General features: G+C 40.9%; 1 protein-coding gene across 10 annotated transcripts in view; it reads left to right on the top strand.

The window, feature by feature from the left end:
* hspg2 (heparan sulfate proteoglycan 2) overlaps nucleotides 1–14300 on the top strand; it is a 95276-nt gene that overhangs the window by 28426 nt on the left and 52550 nt on the right. For 8 of the 10 annotated variants that reach the window (XM_013912899.1, XM_005740924.1, XM_005740922.1 and 5 more), the window contains exons 4-11: nucleotides 7873–7932; nucleotides 11353–11459; nucleotides 11613–11671; nucleotides 11965–12137; nucleotides 12261–12299; nucleotides 13317–13442; nucleotides 13588–13779; nucleotides 13859–13978. In XM_013912899.1, coding sequence (XP_013768353.1) covers nucleotides 7873–7932; nucleotides 11353–11459; nucleotides 11613–11671; nucleotides 11965–12137; nucleotides 12261–12299; nucleotides 13317–13442; nucleotides 13588–13779; nucleotides 13859–13978 — 876 coding nt within the window. The remainder of the gene's footprint in view (nucleotides 1–7872; nucleotides 7933–11352; nucleotides 11460–11612; nucleotides 11672–11964; nucleotides 12138–12260; nucleotides 12300–13316; nucleotides 13443–13587; nucleotides 13780–13858; nucleotides 13979–14300) is intronic. The other 2 variants (XM_005740921.1, XM_005740918.1) reach the window with 2 other exon arrangements.

The raw sequence follows: 14300 nt of genomic DNA, 5'->3' as shown, positions 1-14300 counted from the left end.
CATAAACATCTCCTCTTTCATCCTTTTAACCATTGGCGAAGGTGACAGCACAATAAGATAAATAAACGCCCAATGAACAATAAAAACTGCGGGAAAGCACCTCTACCCCATTATTTTTATTCAGACTTGTATTCTGTTCAAGGAACACACTATATCACCGCACATAGTTTCAGAAAATAATAATGCAGGAACCATAATAAACTTTGCATGATGGTCTGACTCTTTAATCATACCTAAAGTTTACGTGTGCCGCTGTTCTTGGTCCGTGTTTTATAGTTTTTACAATCCATGGGTTGCTTTTCATTGCAGACAGCAAAATAAGTAAGAATTACTATTACCTGACCTTTTCACTGAACATGTGTGCATGCTACTCAGGGTTAGCCACAAAGGATGCCTTAAGAGTATTACCTAGTAGCATACTATATTTAACTGCTGACCTGTGATGTTGTACCTAAATTAATGCTCGACGTCAAAGGATAACTGGAATCGCATCGTAGATATCCATTGCTCAGGTTTTGATTTATAGTTCACCATGAAACTTCACTGATCGATGGCATCCTATATGTGCTTTAATTTTATTTCCCATAATTATAGTGTTAACACTCTATTTTGTGACAGCAATGAGTTAAGTCCAAGCATTGCCCAAAGTTGCCATTTCTCACTTTAGATTACTCTAAGTAAGTACTCTCATTTAGTAATGACTGCTGACTGCTTGTCTGCATCTGCAAAAATGACACTCCCTGAATCCACCAGGAAATTGCATGCAATCGGAAATCACAGGTACAAGGGAGCTAATAGGTTGAAGTTCTTTTAATTTTAGTTCTCACATGACACTCAATTAGCTGAAGTCTAATTGAGTGTCATGTAGCTCTACATACACTATATGTAAAAGATAGAAATTTGCTGCCATAACTTCAGCCATTTTGATCTGGGTTAGTAGTATGGCTGTGGCCCTAAAGCATACCATAACTTATCATCCTGTTTGACTGTAATGAGGACCAGAATTTATGAAAAGAACATTAAATTGTATTCAGTAATACCATAGATTCAAAAGTAGATTCCATATGAAGAGCCAGTGAACTAAAAGGTCATTTCCAAAAGACTCTGACACATAATAGATTATGTTTTGCAACAATTCGTGGAGCTAATTACATCAGGGCACAATAATTGTTTTGGTAGCAAGCTAGCATAAGAGCATCATGTGGTTCACTCACAGAAATAGCAATTCTGCCTGGCCTCATAGAATCTAGGCCAGTTAAAGGTGCCAGAGGATATTTTGACACGGCTAGCATTAATGTGTGTGGTGTTGACATCATGTGATAGCGGCAGATTAGTCTAGCAAGGCTTAACTGACTGTTGAATCACTTTTTGACTCAACCTTCAGTATTTGTTTAGTGTTGACTGATTGAGACATAGTTAAAGGGAATGCATTTTTACCCCATAAACACAGTTTGCCGCTTGTTTCAGCCTAAGTTGTATTCCAGCCTTCTGCAGCACGCTGAGCTGCTCTTATAATGAGAATGGCAGAAAGATTTGTGTGAGAAAAAATATCTAAAAGTCATAAAAGACAAAGCAAATCAGTGTTCTGTTCACAGTACAGGATGAGAAAATATATTTCCATTTGTGTGTGTTAACATTTTGAGCGTGAATGAGTCAAGAACAGTTCCAAGTACTCTGGTTCCATAAACTTCCTTGCTTTTGTTTTCACATAGAGGTCAATTTTCTTTTAATGTAGCTGTTGAAAAGAAAGTTGAGATTATTTGGTGCTTTCTTAATTATATTGCCTTATCTCAAAGGTGCCTGGACACATTTGCATTCTCCCCAGTATGACCATGGTGGTAAGATTAGTGTAGTCAGACTAGCGCCATATATAGATCTGAGTAAATCTGCCTTGGGAAGGAAATTCTGTTTCCTGTGCTGAATCCTGAATACTTTGCTGAGTGTCTCTGTCCTGTTGGCTGTCCAGACAATTCACCCAAGCCTGTGCCTTCCTTCCCCCTCCACTTCTGTGGTACAGATGCCCCCATTATGCTTTGTATCCTGTTGTGTGACTGTTTGCTGATGGTGGTTAAGGAATTTCCAATTCCCTTTGTCTCAGACATGTAAAATGAATCCCTGCAAAACATCTGGAATTGAAACTGCTCTTAAATAAGAGCTATTGTGAACCGTCTTCTGTGTATTGTTGCTCTTTGTCTCCCTCTTAATCATAGTCTGCAATCTTTTCCAGAGATATGGAAACTGTGTCCCATGTCCTCCTAACCTTTCATCGTGACCTCTAAACTCAGAGTCCCAAAGAGATTTCTTTGGGACTCTGAGGAGGTAAATCCAGCTTATCTGCTCTGTGAGAGCCTTTCCTTGTTTCACTGGCTCCATTACAGACATTCCCAGTGTTCTAAGGATATTGGCCACTTTGTTTAGGACATAAGGAAACAAAGGTTACCAGGCCACTCGCTTGTAATAGTGTAGTAATTGGCGAAAGGCCGCTGGGGTTACGCTCTGCACAGTGTTTATTTTGGGTAAAAAGCTTGAGAATTATTTTTTTTAAATATACTTAGACCAGGGTGAAAAAACATGGCAGACCACTTCTTTTTCTATATAAATAAATAAAGGTAATTAACCATTACTAAAAATAAGGTTTACGCCCCAGCTTAACAGTACTAGTAATCAGCAAAATATATTTTCATTATTTTCTAGTGGTTAATTCACTATGTTGTTGTAAATATGTATGTAAGTTGTTGTTATCCAAGAAAAAATAGTAAAGCACATTGTTTGGAGCACCTCGGAGGTTATCACTGTTGCCTGAGTTCCACTCCACCTGTGTGGAGTTTGCATGTTCTCTTATGTCTCTGTGGGCCAGGTACTCTGACTTCCTCCCACGGTCCAAAGACATGCAGTTAGTGGGGTTGAGTTTATTGGTAATTCTACTAAATTTCCCATATGTGTGAATATGAGCACAAATGGTCGGCCTCTCTTTGTTAGCCCTGCAACACACTGGCAACCTGTCCAGGGTGCACCCTGCCTCTCGCCCTATAAAAGCTGGGATAGGCTCCATCCCTCCCCCACGACCCTGATAAGGATAAGTGGAAGAGAATGCAAGGATGGACTATTAGTTTTTGATTAAAATGCAGAATAACAAATAATATTTGTTTTTAGTAGTTGAATATTATGCTTGATTAATTTCTGACTTCTCAGAGAAATCCAGCTACAACCCCCCTCCACCTCAGCTCCTTTTTTTAAAAACTTTATCAGTGTCTGTTGTCTCTTGTTCCTGTTTTGTACTATGCTGTAGTCTTATTCTCCACACCTCCACAACTTTCCATGTATGCGCATGAAAAGGAAGGGAGGTGCGCTCTTTCCACCTTGTGCTTTCCACAGATGCAAGTGGAAGGCATTTGGTGTAGGTCCCAGTGCAGTCCCATAGTAGACCAACTTCAACCGTAATATGTCCCATTAAGTACATTTCTCATTGCAATGGTTCAGGAACATGTCAGTATTATAGTGTATTGTATTTGTCCAAGTAGCCTCCTTTTAAAGAAGTCTTGAGATGTACTCAGAAATTATATAATATTTTTTTTTAATCTTTTGCTGTGCAAAAAAAAGAAAAAAAAAAGGAAAAGACAACAACATATTAAAAATAGAAGAGATAAGCAATACATGTCAAAGTCACTCTGTCAACAATCCTACTAGCTGTCATTCTTTTTCTTTGTGTTTTGTTAGTGCAAGTGGTGAAAAGATATGTCATTGTAAACATGATAAACAGCATCTCAGCCCTGAGAAACTCAGATGGCTTCTAGCTATTGTCGTGCTGAGATTGCTATACATCAATATCTAACGCTGCTGTCTAAACTAGCTCTCTCATCCATTGTTTAAATAAGCTAGACAAGGACTCACCTGTCATTGGCGTTCGATCTACATGCTGTGATTTGTGTGTGTGTGCATGTGTGTGTGTGTATACTGTTGACACTGATGTGAGTAGAGGGAGACTCACAGACAGGGTACTGCATTCCTGTGTAGCCTCACCTGGCTTTGCTTCTAATCATTTACTAGTGAGCGCTTACTGAAAAAAACACGACATAGGTTTGGATTCCTCCGTTATCTGTCAAATTGAGCAGATGTTTCACCATTAGTGGACAATACATCAGGGTAATGTAGCTTGTCTTGTCAGTTTGGCCTGAGCAGTGCCAGGCCACCCACTCGGTTTCATGCTTTTTCATGGTCAGCTGGTATGTGTGTCTCAGTGGCACTGCCTGTGTGAGTGTTTGCGAGAGTGTGTCAGATACACGGAGCCTCTTGGGCACTTATACAGAGGGACAAACGCTGACAGCTGCAGTTATTTTGCTGAGATCTTTGTTGTTGTACTGCTGGAGCCCTACAAGGAGGTCGCACACTTGAAACAGAATGTTGTGGACAGGACAGTTGTAGGAGCAAACGAACGTTGGTGCTGCAGTTTTAAACGACACGTTTGGACTAACCTTTGTCTTACCTACTCGTCTCAATCAGTGACAAAAGCTTCTATCCATTCATAAGCAGCAGATTGTCACTCTGACTGTGTGCAATTCATTTTGGGTGGGCATAGTTCTGAAAGACTCCTGCTGAATGATCTTAGTCACTAACTTGAGCTCTATTACTGCACCTAGCCCTGTGATCCTACACTCTGTTGTACCAATAACAAATGAGTTGCCTTGGAGAGCTGGCTTGTGCCACTCCTCTTTAGGAAAGAGATTTTTAGGGTTTCGTTCAAAGAGAGCTTATCTGCCTGCTGGAGTGATTTTCTTTTTCCTCTCTCCAGGAAGGACTTGTACTTTATATCTCTGTGCATTTTGATGAGCTTAAAAATAAGCTACGATACGTCATAAGTGAGTAACTTACACTTGTGCTAGCAAAATGTTTAATTGTGCTGCAGACCAAATACTGAATTAAAGTGGTTATTGGCTGGGTATTCAATTGTCCTGTGGTTTTCCCAGATATGAGTTCATTTGGATAAAGCTCCACAGTTGATTAGTGGCTTCCTGGTTGCACCCTAGAGAGTATCTATATCAAATAATACCACTCCCGGGACTAATTAAGTTCTTAACTAGTTCTTCTTCTGTTGCTGACAATTCATATACGTCCACTGGCCCCCCAAAACAGAGGGAAATCACATAAACTGGTGTAACAAAAGTCAGTGGAGGCCAAAATAATGTATTCTGGCTGGATTCAATCAAAGTTAAAATTTTAAACCACAAGATAATGCAGCTTGACATGAGACACACTCTACTGAGTGTATTACCCCATGTGCCTGCCTGGTGCATCAGTGAGCTGCTGGACAGTCTGTGGCACTATTTACACAATGCCCCAGAGGTTCTCATTTGGATTCAAAAATATTTGCTTGATCCAGGCATTGCCTGCACACTCTGGTCACATGACGCTGTACCAGGAGGAACATGGGGCCCAGAAATTCTGACAATGATTCTGAGGATTTCATTCTTTTACCTAGCAGAAGTTTGATTCTCCAAGGATATTCCTTGCCAGGCCATTACTGACCCACTGCCAAACCAGTCATGCAAGATGATGTTGCTGATATCTCCAGACTCTTTTTTTACCTGTCACATGTGCTCAGTGTGAACCTGTTCTCATCTTTGAAATGAACAGTGTCACAGTGGAAGACCTACCATTCTTCTGTTAGGGTTAGGGTCCCGATCGTCAGTCAAGCTTTGTGGTGCTGGTTCTGATTCTCTCCATGAGCAGTTTGGTCAGAAACATGCAGATCAGTAGCTTGTTTAAGGTCATTTTCTAGGGTCCTGACGGTGCTCCTGCTGCCCCTGACCCAAAGAAGCCGATACTGTCCATCTGCTGCATTGATGCCATTCTATGCCCCTGTCCATTGCACTTTGTGTATCCATCTTCAAGCATCTCCTCCACACTCTTAAGACTGTGTCTCAGTGGTGTTAAGGACACTAACAAAAGGATGAAGTATACAAAAATCAGTCTAGACGGATAAGGAGAGAGTAATGGTCTGTGGCCACCACGTACAAAACCATTCCCTTTTTAGGGATTGCCTTGCCCATGACCCTGAATTGGATAAGCGGAAGAAAATGGATGTGGTTGTCTTGTTGTTTCCTCTCCATTGCACCTGTTGTCACATTCATTTGCCTCAGAGCGAGTGAAATGGATTCACAATTGTTTATGCTTCGTTACTGGACACATTGATGTCCCTGAAGTGTAACCGACTTCAAGTTATACTATGAAGATTGAGTGTTGTCTTAATTACTGTATTTTGAGCAATATACTTACTTTATGTTTCTCCTGTTGGGTAAAAGATCCATTTAGTTTGTTGTATTTTCAAATATCTCTCTATCCAGCCTCTTACACAGTGAGCACTGTCTCAGTAAGTGACCTCAGCCCGATCAACCCACAACAGAGCAGAGAGTATTAACAAATCTGTTACCTCCTCCTCTCTGGCTTCCACTCTTTTTCTGTTTCTGACAGTGATCACAGCAGATCAGCAGACTTTGAAGTAGCAAATGCTTCATTAGCCTTAATTAGTTTGGGTCACTATTCTTGTGGGAAACCTCATGTCATTTGGGTAGGGCATGTTTTCTCTCAATTGTTTCCTGGCTGGGCATTTTAGACTTGAAGAAATGCTCTTAACTCTTAACACAGTTTTTTTTCTTTTTGTAAACTCTGCCTTCTTCTAAAATATATGCCACAACTGCAGTAACGTGTGTCAGAACCCTCATGGTTTTTGCATGTGCAGCTGTACAACAGCTGGATCCAGTATACTCACTCAATTACGAAGGAGATCTTGTTTACTACTGTTTGTTGAAGTTTATGGAGTGGACTCATATTTATCTGGAGAGGAGCATAAAAAATCTCTCTTGTTAGTATAAAGTGCTTGTGTGGAGCATTTTAATACATTTTAAGGGTGCTTTTGTTTACAAGATAGTGAATAGATCCTGTAAATGGTTTGTAAATCAACCTTTGTACTTGGATCTCTTTCTTGAAACAACCAAAAGGCCTCCTCACTTGACATTTCATAGCATGCCCCAAGCAGAATGAATGAGTCACCACGAAAAAGAACGTGGTCATTGTTGCCCATGCCAGTGGAGAGAACTTAGGGTAAAACCAGTTAAAACTCTTTTAATGGTGCTCAGTTCTTCCATTTAAAAAGGAAAACAGGAAACAGCTCCTCCCTGCATTACTGCAGTGCCAGGGTGGATGTATGTGTCAGACAGCTGAGATGTGAAGAGCAGGATGTGGAAGTGTGCGCTTTGTTTGTAAAGTATTCTCTTTGTGTTGAAAGACTGAGGAAGAGGTTTGTCTAAAGTTATGGCCCCTCACCTTTTCTCCTCGTCACTGTCATGTAAGGAGATTTCCTTATGTGTTTCCTGGCAGACACTGGTTAATAAAACCACACGCCTCCTGCAGCCTCTGTCCCATGAAGCAGTATCCACAACATTTAGATGGTAATGATTAGTGGGACTGTTGATCACAGCAAATCGATGGTGACATTTCCAGCTTCTCATGAAACTATGTTGGGATTTTTTTGATTTTTTGTTCTGCTACCACTGTAATATGTCTGTTTCACATAATCGTAGTGGCTCTTCTTGATTTCCTGTTTCTGTTACTACAACTTTTTCTCTTTTCAATTCTCCTACTTATTATCTCTCTCTGTTTTCTCTCTCCCTGCATTTGTTTCCCTGTCTAACTTTCCTGAAACTTTAACCTCTCTGCACCTGCCTGGCTAACTTCATTTGTTTCCCTTGTTCTTGTGTTGCTTTCTTTGGTTGATCTTTGACCTCTGGCTCATGTTTGTGCCGTGTTGACCTCCCCGTCACGTCTTTTCCCACTATTGCTTGCTCTCTGCTGCTTGCACTTCATTTCTTGCTATAGCACATTGGTTGGATTCTTCATATCTGAGGAACATACAGAACCCAAGTGAGCACGACCAAAGTAAGTCCTGACGCACCTCTTTCTTAACACTTTGTTTTTCTCTTGTTTCTTGTCTTTGGCACACTCTGCTTTCACCTGTTCCATTCAGTTATGCACGGTCTTTTCCAAGCACACTCTCAGATAACATTCCAAGGAAGACTCAGCTGGGGCATGTAGTGTCTGAGTCCAGCTGGTTTGTTTTTCCAAATGTCTTACAGGCGTTTCCCAATGATTTCCGATGCTATGGAAAATTATGTGCTTTTTCCATCATGTAACAGAGTGACAACATTTCCATTTCTTGCTAAAACTGTCTTTGAAATGACGTTACCATGTAACTTGCAAAATGTACTCCATGCTTTCATTTTAAAATTGCTCTTTGAAATATCAGCCTCATGTTGGTGGTTCAACTCCGATGCAACAAACCAGGTCTTATACTAAGTAACTATAACACAAGTATGAAAATGAGCCTTTTTTATATATAGTGGTGGTTTTGATCTCTACATTGCAAGCAGTGAATGAGCAGGATGGGGAGAGCTTAATAATGAAGCCAGAATTAAGTCCCTAGATTTCCCCACAGGGCAATAAATGGACTTGGAAACAGAGGTTTTGGCTTGTTACCAGCGAAGGGGTTAAGTAGGAGCGGTCGTGTCTACAGGAGTTAAGATGAGAAAGAGACAGCTGGCAAATGGAAATATAGGCAGAAAAACTAAGGAGGAGATTGAGATGAGAGAGAGCAAAATCCCATGTAGGGGAGTTACTAAAGATCTTTGTTGGCGTTATTAGAGCATTGTGGTTTGGGCCTTGTTCTTATAGAATCTGGCTCTCCCCCACATGTTTTGGAAATGGCTTGACTGGTGCTGGGTGCAGCCTCGGGGGTTGAAGGTCAAACCCAGCGTGGCTGGGGTTTAAAGGCCAGGCTGGGCTCATTGCTCAATCGACTCTTTGTCTTCTGCGTAGCCCTCTGAGTGTTAGAGGGGCCCATTGCACAAAGCTGCCACAGTTCTACTGAACAGCTTTAATCGCCAAATAAGTTTATGAATTAAAAGTATGGAATGTTACTTTTCCACACTTTTTTTCTCTCTCCCACTCGTCACATCTGTTCTCACAGTTTCATCACCTTTGATGGTGGTGGCGCTTGGCAAAGGGGATTTCCCCCTTGCTGAAAGCAGCAAGTTGCCCACAGGAGCTCTTGGAGTGAAAGAGGCCCTCGTTAGCAGTATGGCACAACTCGGTGCTCTAATCAAAGGATCTCAGGCAGTCCCATTCTTCTGTTTTTTGCGGCAAGCTCAGAGAGAAATGGGGCTTCAAGCCACTGTTGACCTGGCAGCAAGTACCCACTCAAGTGATTAGATTATATATGGGTCAAAAGAGGCGCTTTGATGAGCAACTTTGATGTTGCTTGTTTTCTGAGACCATATTCAGGCCTAACAATTGGTCCTATAAATCTAATAGTAGCAGTCTGAAAAGCGAGCACACCAGGTTGTGCTAAAGTCTGCAGTGCTGTTCTTACTTGTTCCCCTTACTGTTTTCTTAGGCAATGCTCAGTTTACTTTGACATAAAAGGTGCTTTTCTCGCCATGAGTTGGACGTCTTGTTGTAACACCGATGTGTAGAAGGAAAATGGGACTTAGCGGCATAAAGTGAGGAAAGCTCTTAAACACAGTGACCGCACAGCCTTTATGTGAGACACGAAATCTATAACTTTTAATTAGGTAGCTCCTGTTAAGCATGATGTACATCTGCTGCCAGTGTGAATGTCTAGTGATGTGCAATTATCCAAAGAACAAGGAAAGGGTGAAGAAAATTATATACACCAAGACTGGGTATAGCGGCTGCACACAGTAGGTGTGTATGTGAGCAGATTTATTGTTTTATGCATATTTGGGCATGTATGTTTCTAACTAGAGGCTGAGCAGATGCCTACTTAGAACATGACTCTTTGCTTTTGGCACGGCAAATAGCATCTCACTGCAAGAAACAGTACAAATATTGACTTCCTCCCTAAATCCACACTACCAGCCTAAAATCAGAGGTTGGCAAGCCCATCCTAACAAAGTGTTGGCAGGAGTGTGAGAATGGGGCACCCCGCAGGCGCAGGCTATTTTAAGTTTCATGGCTAAGCCTGTGACATTGTAATCATAATATTATAGCGAATATTTCCCTCAAAACGAGTCGCACATTATAGTTGTTTTGTACAGGAGGGTATATCAACAATTTGAGAATGTTTCAAAAGCCTTTAATGCAGCTAATTTCCCCGTTAAATTACAGTGAAGTACTGGCAGAAGCTATTATTTTACAGTGTGGCTCCTATAATCTACCACAAGTGAAGAACAATTGCTTTGCTGGATGCTTCTACAGAATTTTGTTGTTATGTATCCGGATGCCATTATTGTTTTTGTTTCTCCTGTAATCATCACAAGCTATTGTTGTAAAATATATGAATATACTGTGAATCATTTTCTGAAAACATTGCACATGGTTTGCAGGATCTCAGTCTGCATGCTCTCACCTTTTAACATGAAGCTTTCTTAAGCTATGTGAAAACCCCTAAAGTCCTTGCACGGTATCACCACAGGAATGTCTGTTATGTTCTCAACGTTGTAAAACCTCATTTAAATAAATGTCTACTTGCTCGCATTGCATAAAAACTCGATTTAACTGCAGCTTCTGTTTGCCACACATTTGAATGCAAAGTGTTCTGTTTTTAGCTGCTGAACTACATGAACAAGGAGTCTAAGTAGGCCATTGAGGTAATCCTCTGACCCCTTACACTGCTCTCCAGCCTTCCTGCCTCATGCTTGTATGACTTGAGGAGGGAATGTTGAGGCCTTCTTCTAGAGTCATTCACAGAGGATCCTCTTCTTCTTCCTCCTCCACAGCTGCTGGCACAGTATTGATGCTGACTTTACTCCTACTGACCTTCCAAGTCTGTGATATCATCAGCATTCAGTCAGGAGATCTGAAGCAAACTTTTGGCCCTGTTATATTGAATGTCACGAGTATTATGTGTATTTGTAACTCATTTCTATCATGTGTCACTATTTAAATATGCTTAAAAATGTTAGATTATTTATGTTCCTTGTCTGTGACCCACAGAATAGTTGATAGTACAATTTAATGGTTATTTTTCAGTATGTGGAGGAGTGTGACTGTGTCAGTGTGTGTCGGTTGTTGGTCACAGACACAGTCACAGTTGAGATATAGAAATAGATGCTGTAATTTGTATGTGGCTTTCACTTAAGACTTAAGTCGTGCTTTTCAGTTTTTACCTCCTGAAACATTTAACCAGAGGTTTTCCTGAGGAAAGGAAGTTCCAAACAGTATCCCACATCACAGTGACCGTGACTACAGTGACTTGAATGCAGCTTATAACATGCACACCTGACAATAGTTGGATATTAATGTGCAGTTTAACTAACAGATAATTCTTTGTGTTTCTAGTTTATTACAGAGCTTCTGTCAACTTCACCTCCCTGGTCTACAGTCCCGAATACGAAGAAATCTTCTCTCGTGAATTTATCGAGCTTACCGAAGCAGTGGTGGACACGGTATGTCCTGTTCTCATAAACTGTGCTAAATAGCGCTCTTGTACAGTATCATAAGACTGTTACTGCCTTATATGGTGAAAGACATTTTATTTATGACTTTCCTAATTTAAGAATGTGTGACTGTGTGTCTAAAAATTTATTTTTCCTCCACAGCTCGAGTCAGAGTACATCAAGATTCCAGGTGTCCAGACAGTCAGTGTGATCCTTGTTAAGTAAGAACATACACAATATTATTTAAATATTTATTTTTGACACTTAAAGTAGCTTTATTTTGTTGTTTGGATATTTTTTACCTTGCCAGGTGATATTTCTTCTTGTTTTTCCGTATTACCCAAGGCCAGTAGGCCAGCAGCATTGTAGACATTCAGTCAGTAATACAGGAGCAATAAGTAAGTCCTTTCTAGGACAGCCAAAGAGGAGGCTTTTAACAAGCTTTATTGTTTAACATATGCGGTGCATGCCACACAGTCTGTAGGCTCAGCTGGCCTTCTTTTGGTCTTTGCAGAAAGGAGATAAGAGAGGATGGCGTTGATGTATTTGTGGAAATAGATGTGGGATCTGAATACAACACCAATGAGGAACAGATCCGCAGCGTGCTGTACAACGTGGTGAAGGAAGGAGCAATTGCTTCCTACAGCACTTCGGTCCAGGGCTTTCAGTTCAGACGGCTTGGAGTAGGTAAGACCTCAAGAAGTACTGAAACAGGTGCTACTGTTCCCAAGAGTTTGCTGTATACTTACAGCAGATGAAGATTTACCAGCGGGGTAGGCAGTTACCTTAACATTTCCCTCTGGTTTATAGCTGAACCTTTGCCTTCAGCGGAGCATGTAGCAGACCCAGGTTTGTATTTTGCCATGCCTGTTGCATGGTGAGTCAGAAACTGTAGTGCATTTAGAAAGAACAGTTGAGCATTTGTGTCTTTAATTTGATGTGTACAAGTCCCGTTGTCTGAGGAATGTTTTGCATGGAAGCACAGAAGTGTGAAGCAGACTTTGAGTCTACTTCTGAGTTTAGTCTTTGAAGTCCAGTAGTGCCCAATGAGTATAAAGTACATTTGCATGGCATGAGTGTGATTAGGAATGCAGTTTTTTAAATTTTTTTGCCATCAATTCCACAAAACTCTCTATACAGACATGGCAACTAATAGAGTTAAATGGTGACTTTATCTTTTATTTGTTTATTCAGGTGACAGCATTGTCATTCATCTGTCTGTCTCGTTTTGCTGTCTTTGTGTGTCTGTGTGTCGAATCTATTCTTACAAAGTATTTGTAGCCTGTGTTCACTGTAGTGTAGTGTTTGTTCAATCCAGTCTTTATTTGTGCGTTATTAAGCCTTTCTTGTCCAGTCTTGTATTTATTTCTTATTGTGTATCAAATATGTCTGTTCTATTTTTTTGTATCCATCTAGCCATGTCTAATCTACTCTTTGTCATTTAGTTTGTGTCAATCTCTTTTTTTGTGTTCTTCAGTCTAGTCTGTCCAGTGTTGTCTTGCCCATCTAATGTAATCTGTCTAATGTGTTATTGTATAGCTGCCATGTTGGTTTGAACCTATGGTATATTTTATGGTTACCAGAACACAAACACTAATGAAAATCTTGTAATGTTCTTGAAAAGCTCCCTAATTATCACGAGCTTTCAGATTTTGGTAATATTTTCAACACTTCTGAGTTGTTCTTTCTGCAGTAGAGTTCCAAGAGAAGTTTTTTTTTTTAATTTAATGAAATTTTTTAAAAAAATTGTTAATTGTGTTTTAATATGACGTTAGGTAGTTTTTTGGCTGTACCATAGTCAACGCTTGCATGTCTTTGATCCTTCAACATCCCCCTCCCCCTGCTTCCCCTCTGCATCTCTAACAGTAACCCCCAGTGTGAGACCCTGCATGCCAGATGAGCACAGGTGTGGTGATGGGACATGTATCCTAATGGAATACCTGTGTGACAACCGACAAGACTGCAGAGACATGAGTGATGAGCTCAATTGTGGTGAGTGGCCTCATTGTGACTGGTTGGCAGTTTAACATGATCAGTTATATGCTGGAGTAATGGCTGTTTGATGTGTGGGACAGTAATTAGCACCTGTGTACATCTTTGCATAGGCCTAATGAAAGAGTTGTGTCACACTCAATAGGGCCGATTATTCCGATCATCACAACCCCTGCCACCACAGTCGATACAACCCAGAAGGTAGTGCGTCCCCCCGGCCAACCTGGACCCTGCAGAGTGGATCAGGCTACATGTCAGACTGGAGAGTGTATACCTCGTGACTATATCTGTGACGGTCAGCGGGACTGCCCAGATGGAAGCGACGAGTTTAGATGTGGTGAGTAACGCAGCCCTGTACATGCGAACAGTCCCAGAGAGCAACATGATCCCTAATCAGCCTCTTGCCTTTTTTGCAGGTACTCCATCTCCCTGTGAACCCAATGAGTTCAAGTGTAAAAACGGTCGCTGTGCACTCAAACTTTGGCGCTGCGACGGAGACAATGACTGTGAGGATAACTCAGATGAAACCGACTGCCGTAAGTCTCCATTTCTTTTGTGAGACAATAAAAATCTGTCTTAAAGGAATAAGTAAAGCTCCCTTACCTCTCTGATGTCTGTCTCTTAAATTTAAACAACAATATTAAATCTAATTTTGGATTTGTTAAGTCATCTTATTATTTCAAATAATTGTGTGGGTGGAATGATAGTGCAGTGGTTAGCGCTGTCTCCTCAGTGTGAAGGCTCTGGGTGCAAATTCCACCTGGGGTGTTTTGTGTGACATTTGTATTTTCATGAGCTATTTCCAGACACTCAGTCTTCTTCGCACAGTCCAAAGACATGCATGGGGTTAGGTTAATT

The sequence above is a fragment of the Pundamilia nyererei genome, unplaced genomic scaffold, assembly GCF_000239375.1.
Source record: "Pundamilia nyererei isolate P.nyererei 1_Seehausen unplaced genomic scaffold, PunNye1.0 scaffold00106, whole genome shotgun sequence".
In the NCBI taxonomy this organism is placed as follows: domain Eukaryota; kingdom Metazoa; phylum Chordata; class Actinopteri; order Cichliformes; family Cichlidae; genus Pundamilia; species Pundamilia nyererei.
The sequence above is the reverse complement of the archived record's forward strand: the minus strand, read 5'-3'. Positions and strand labels throughout refer to the sequence as shown.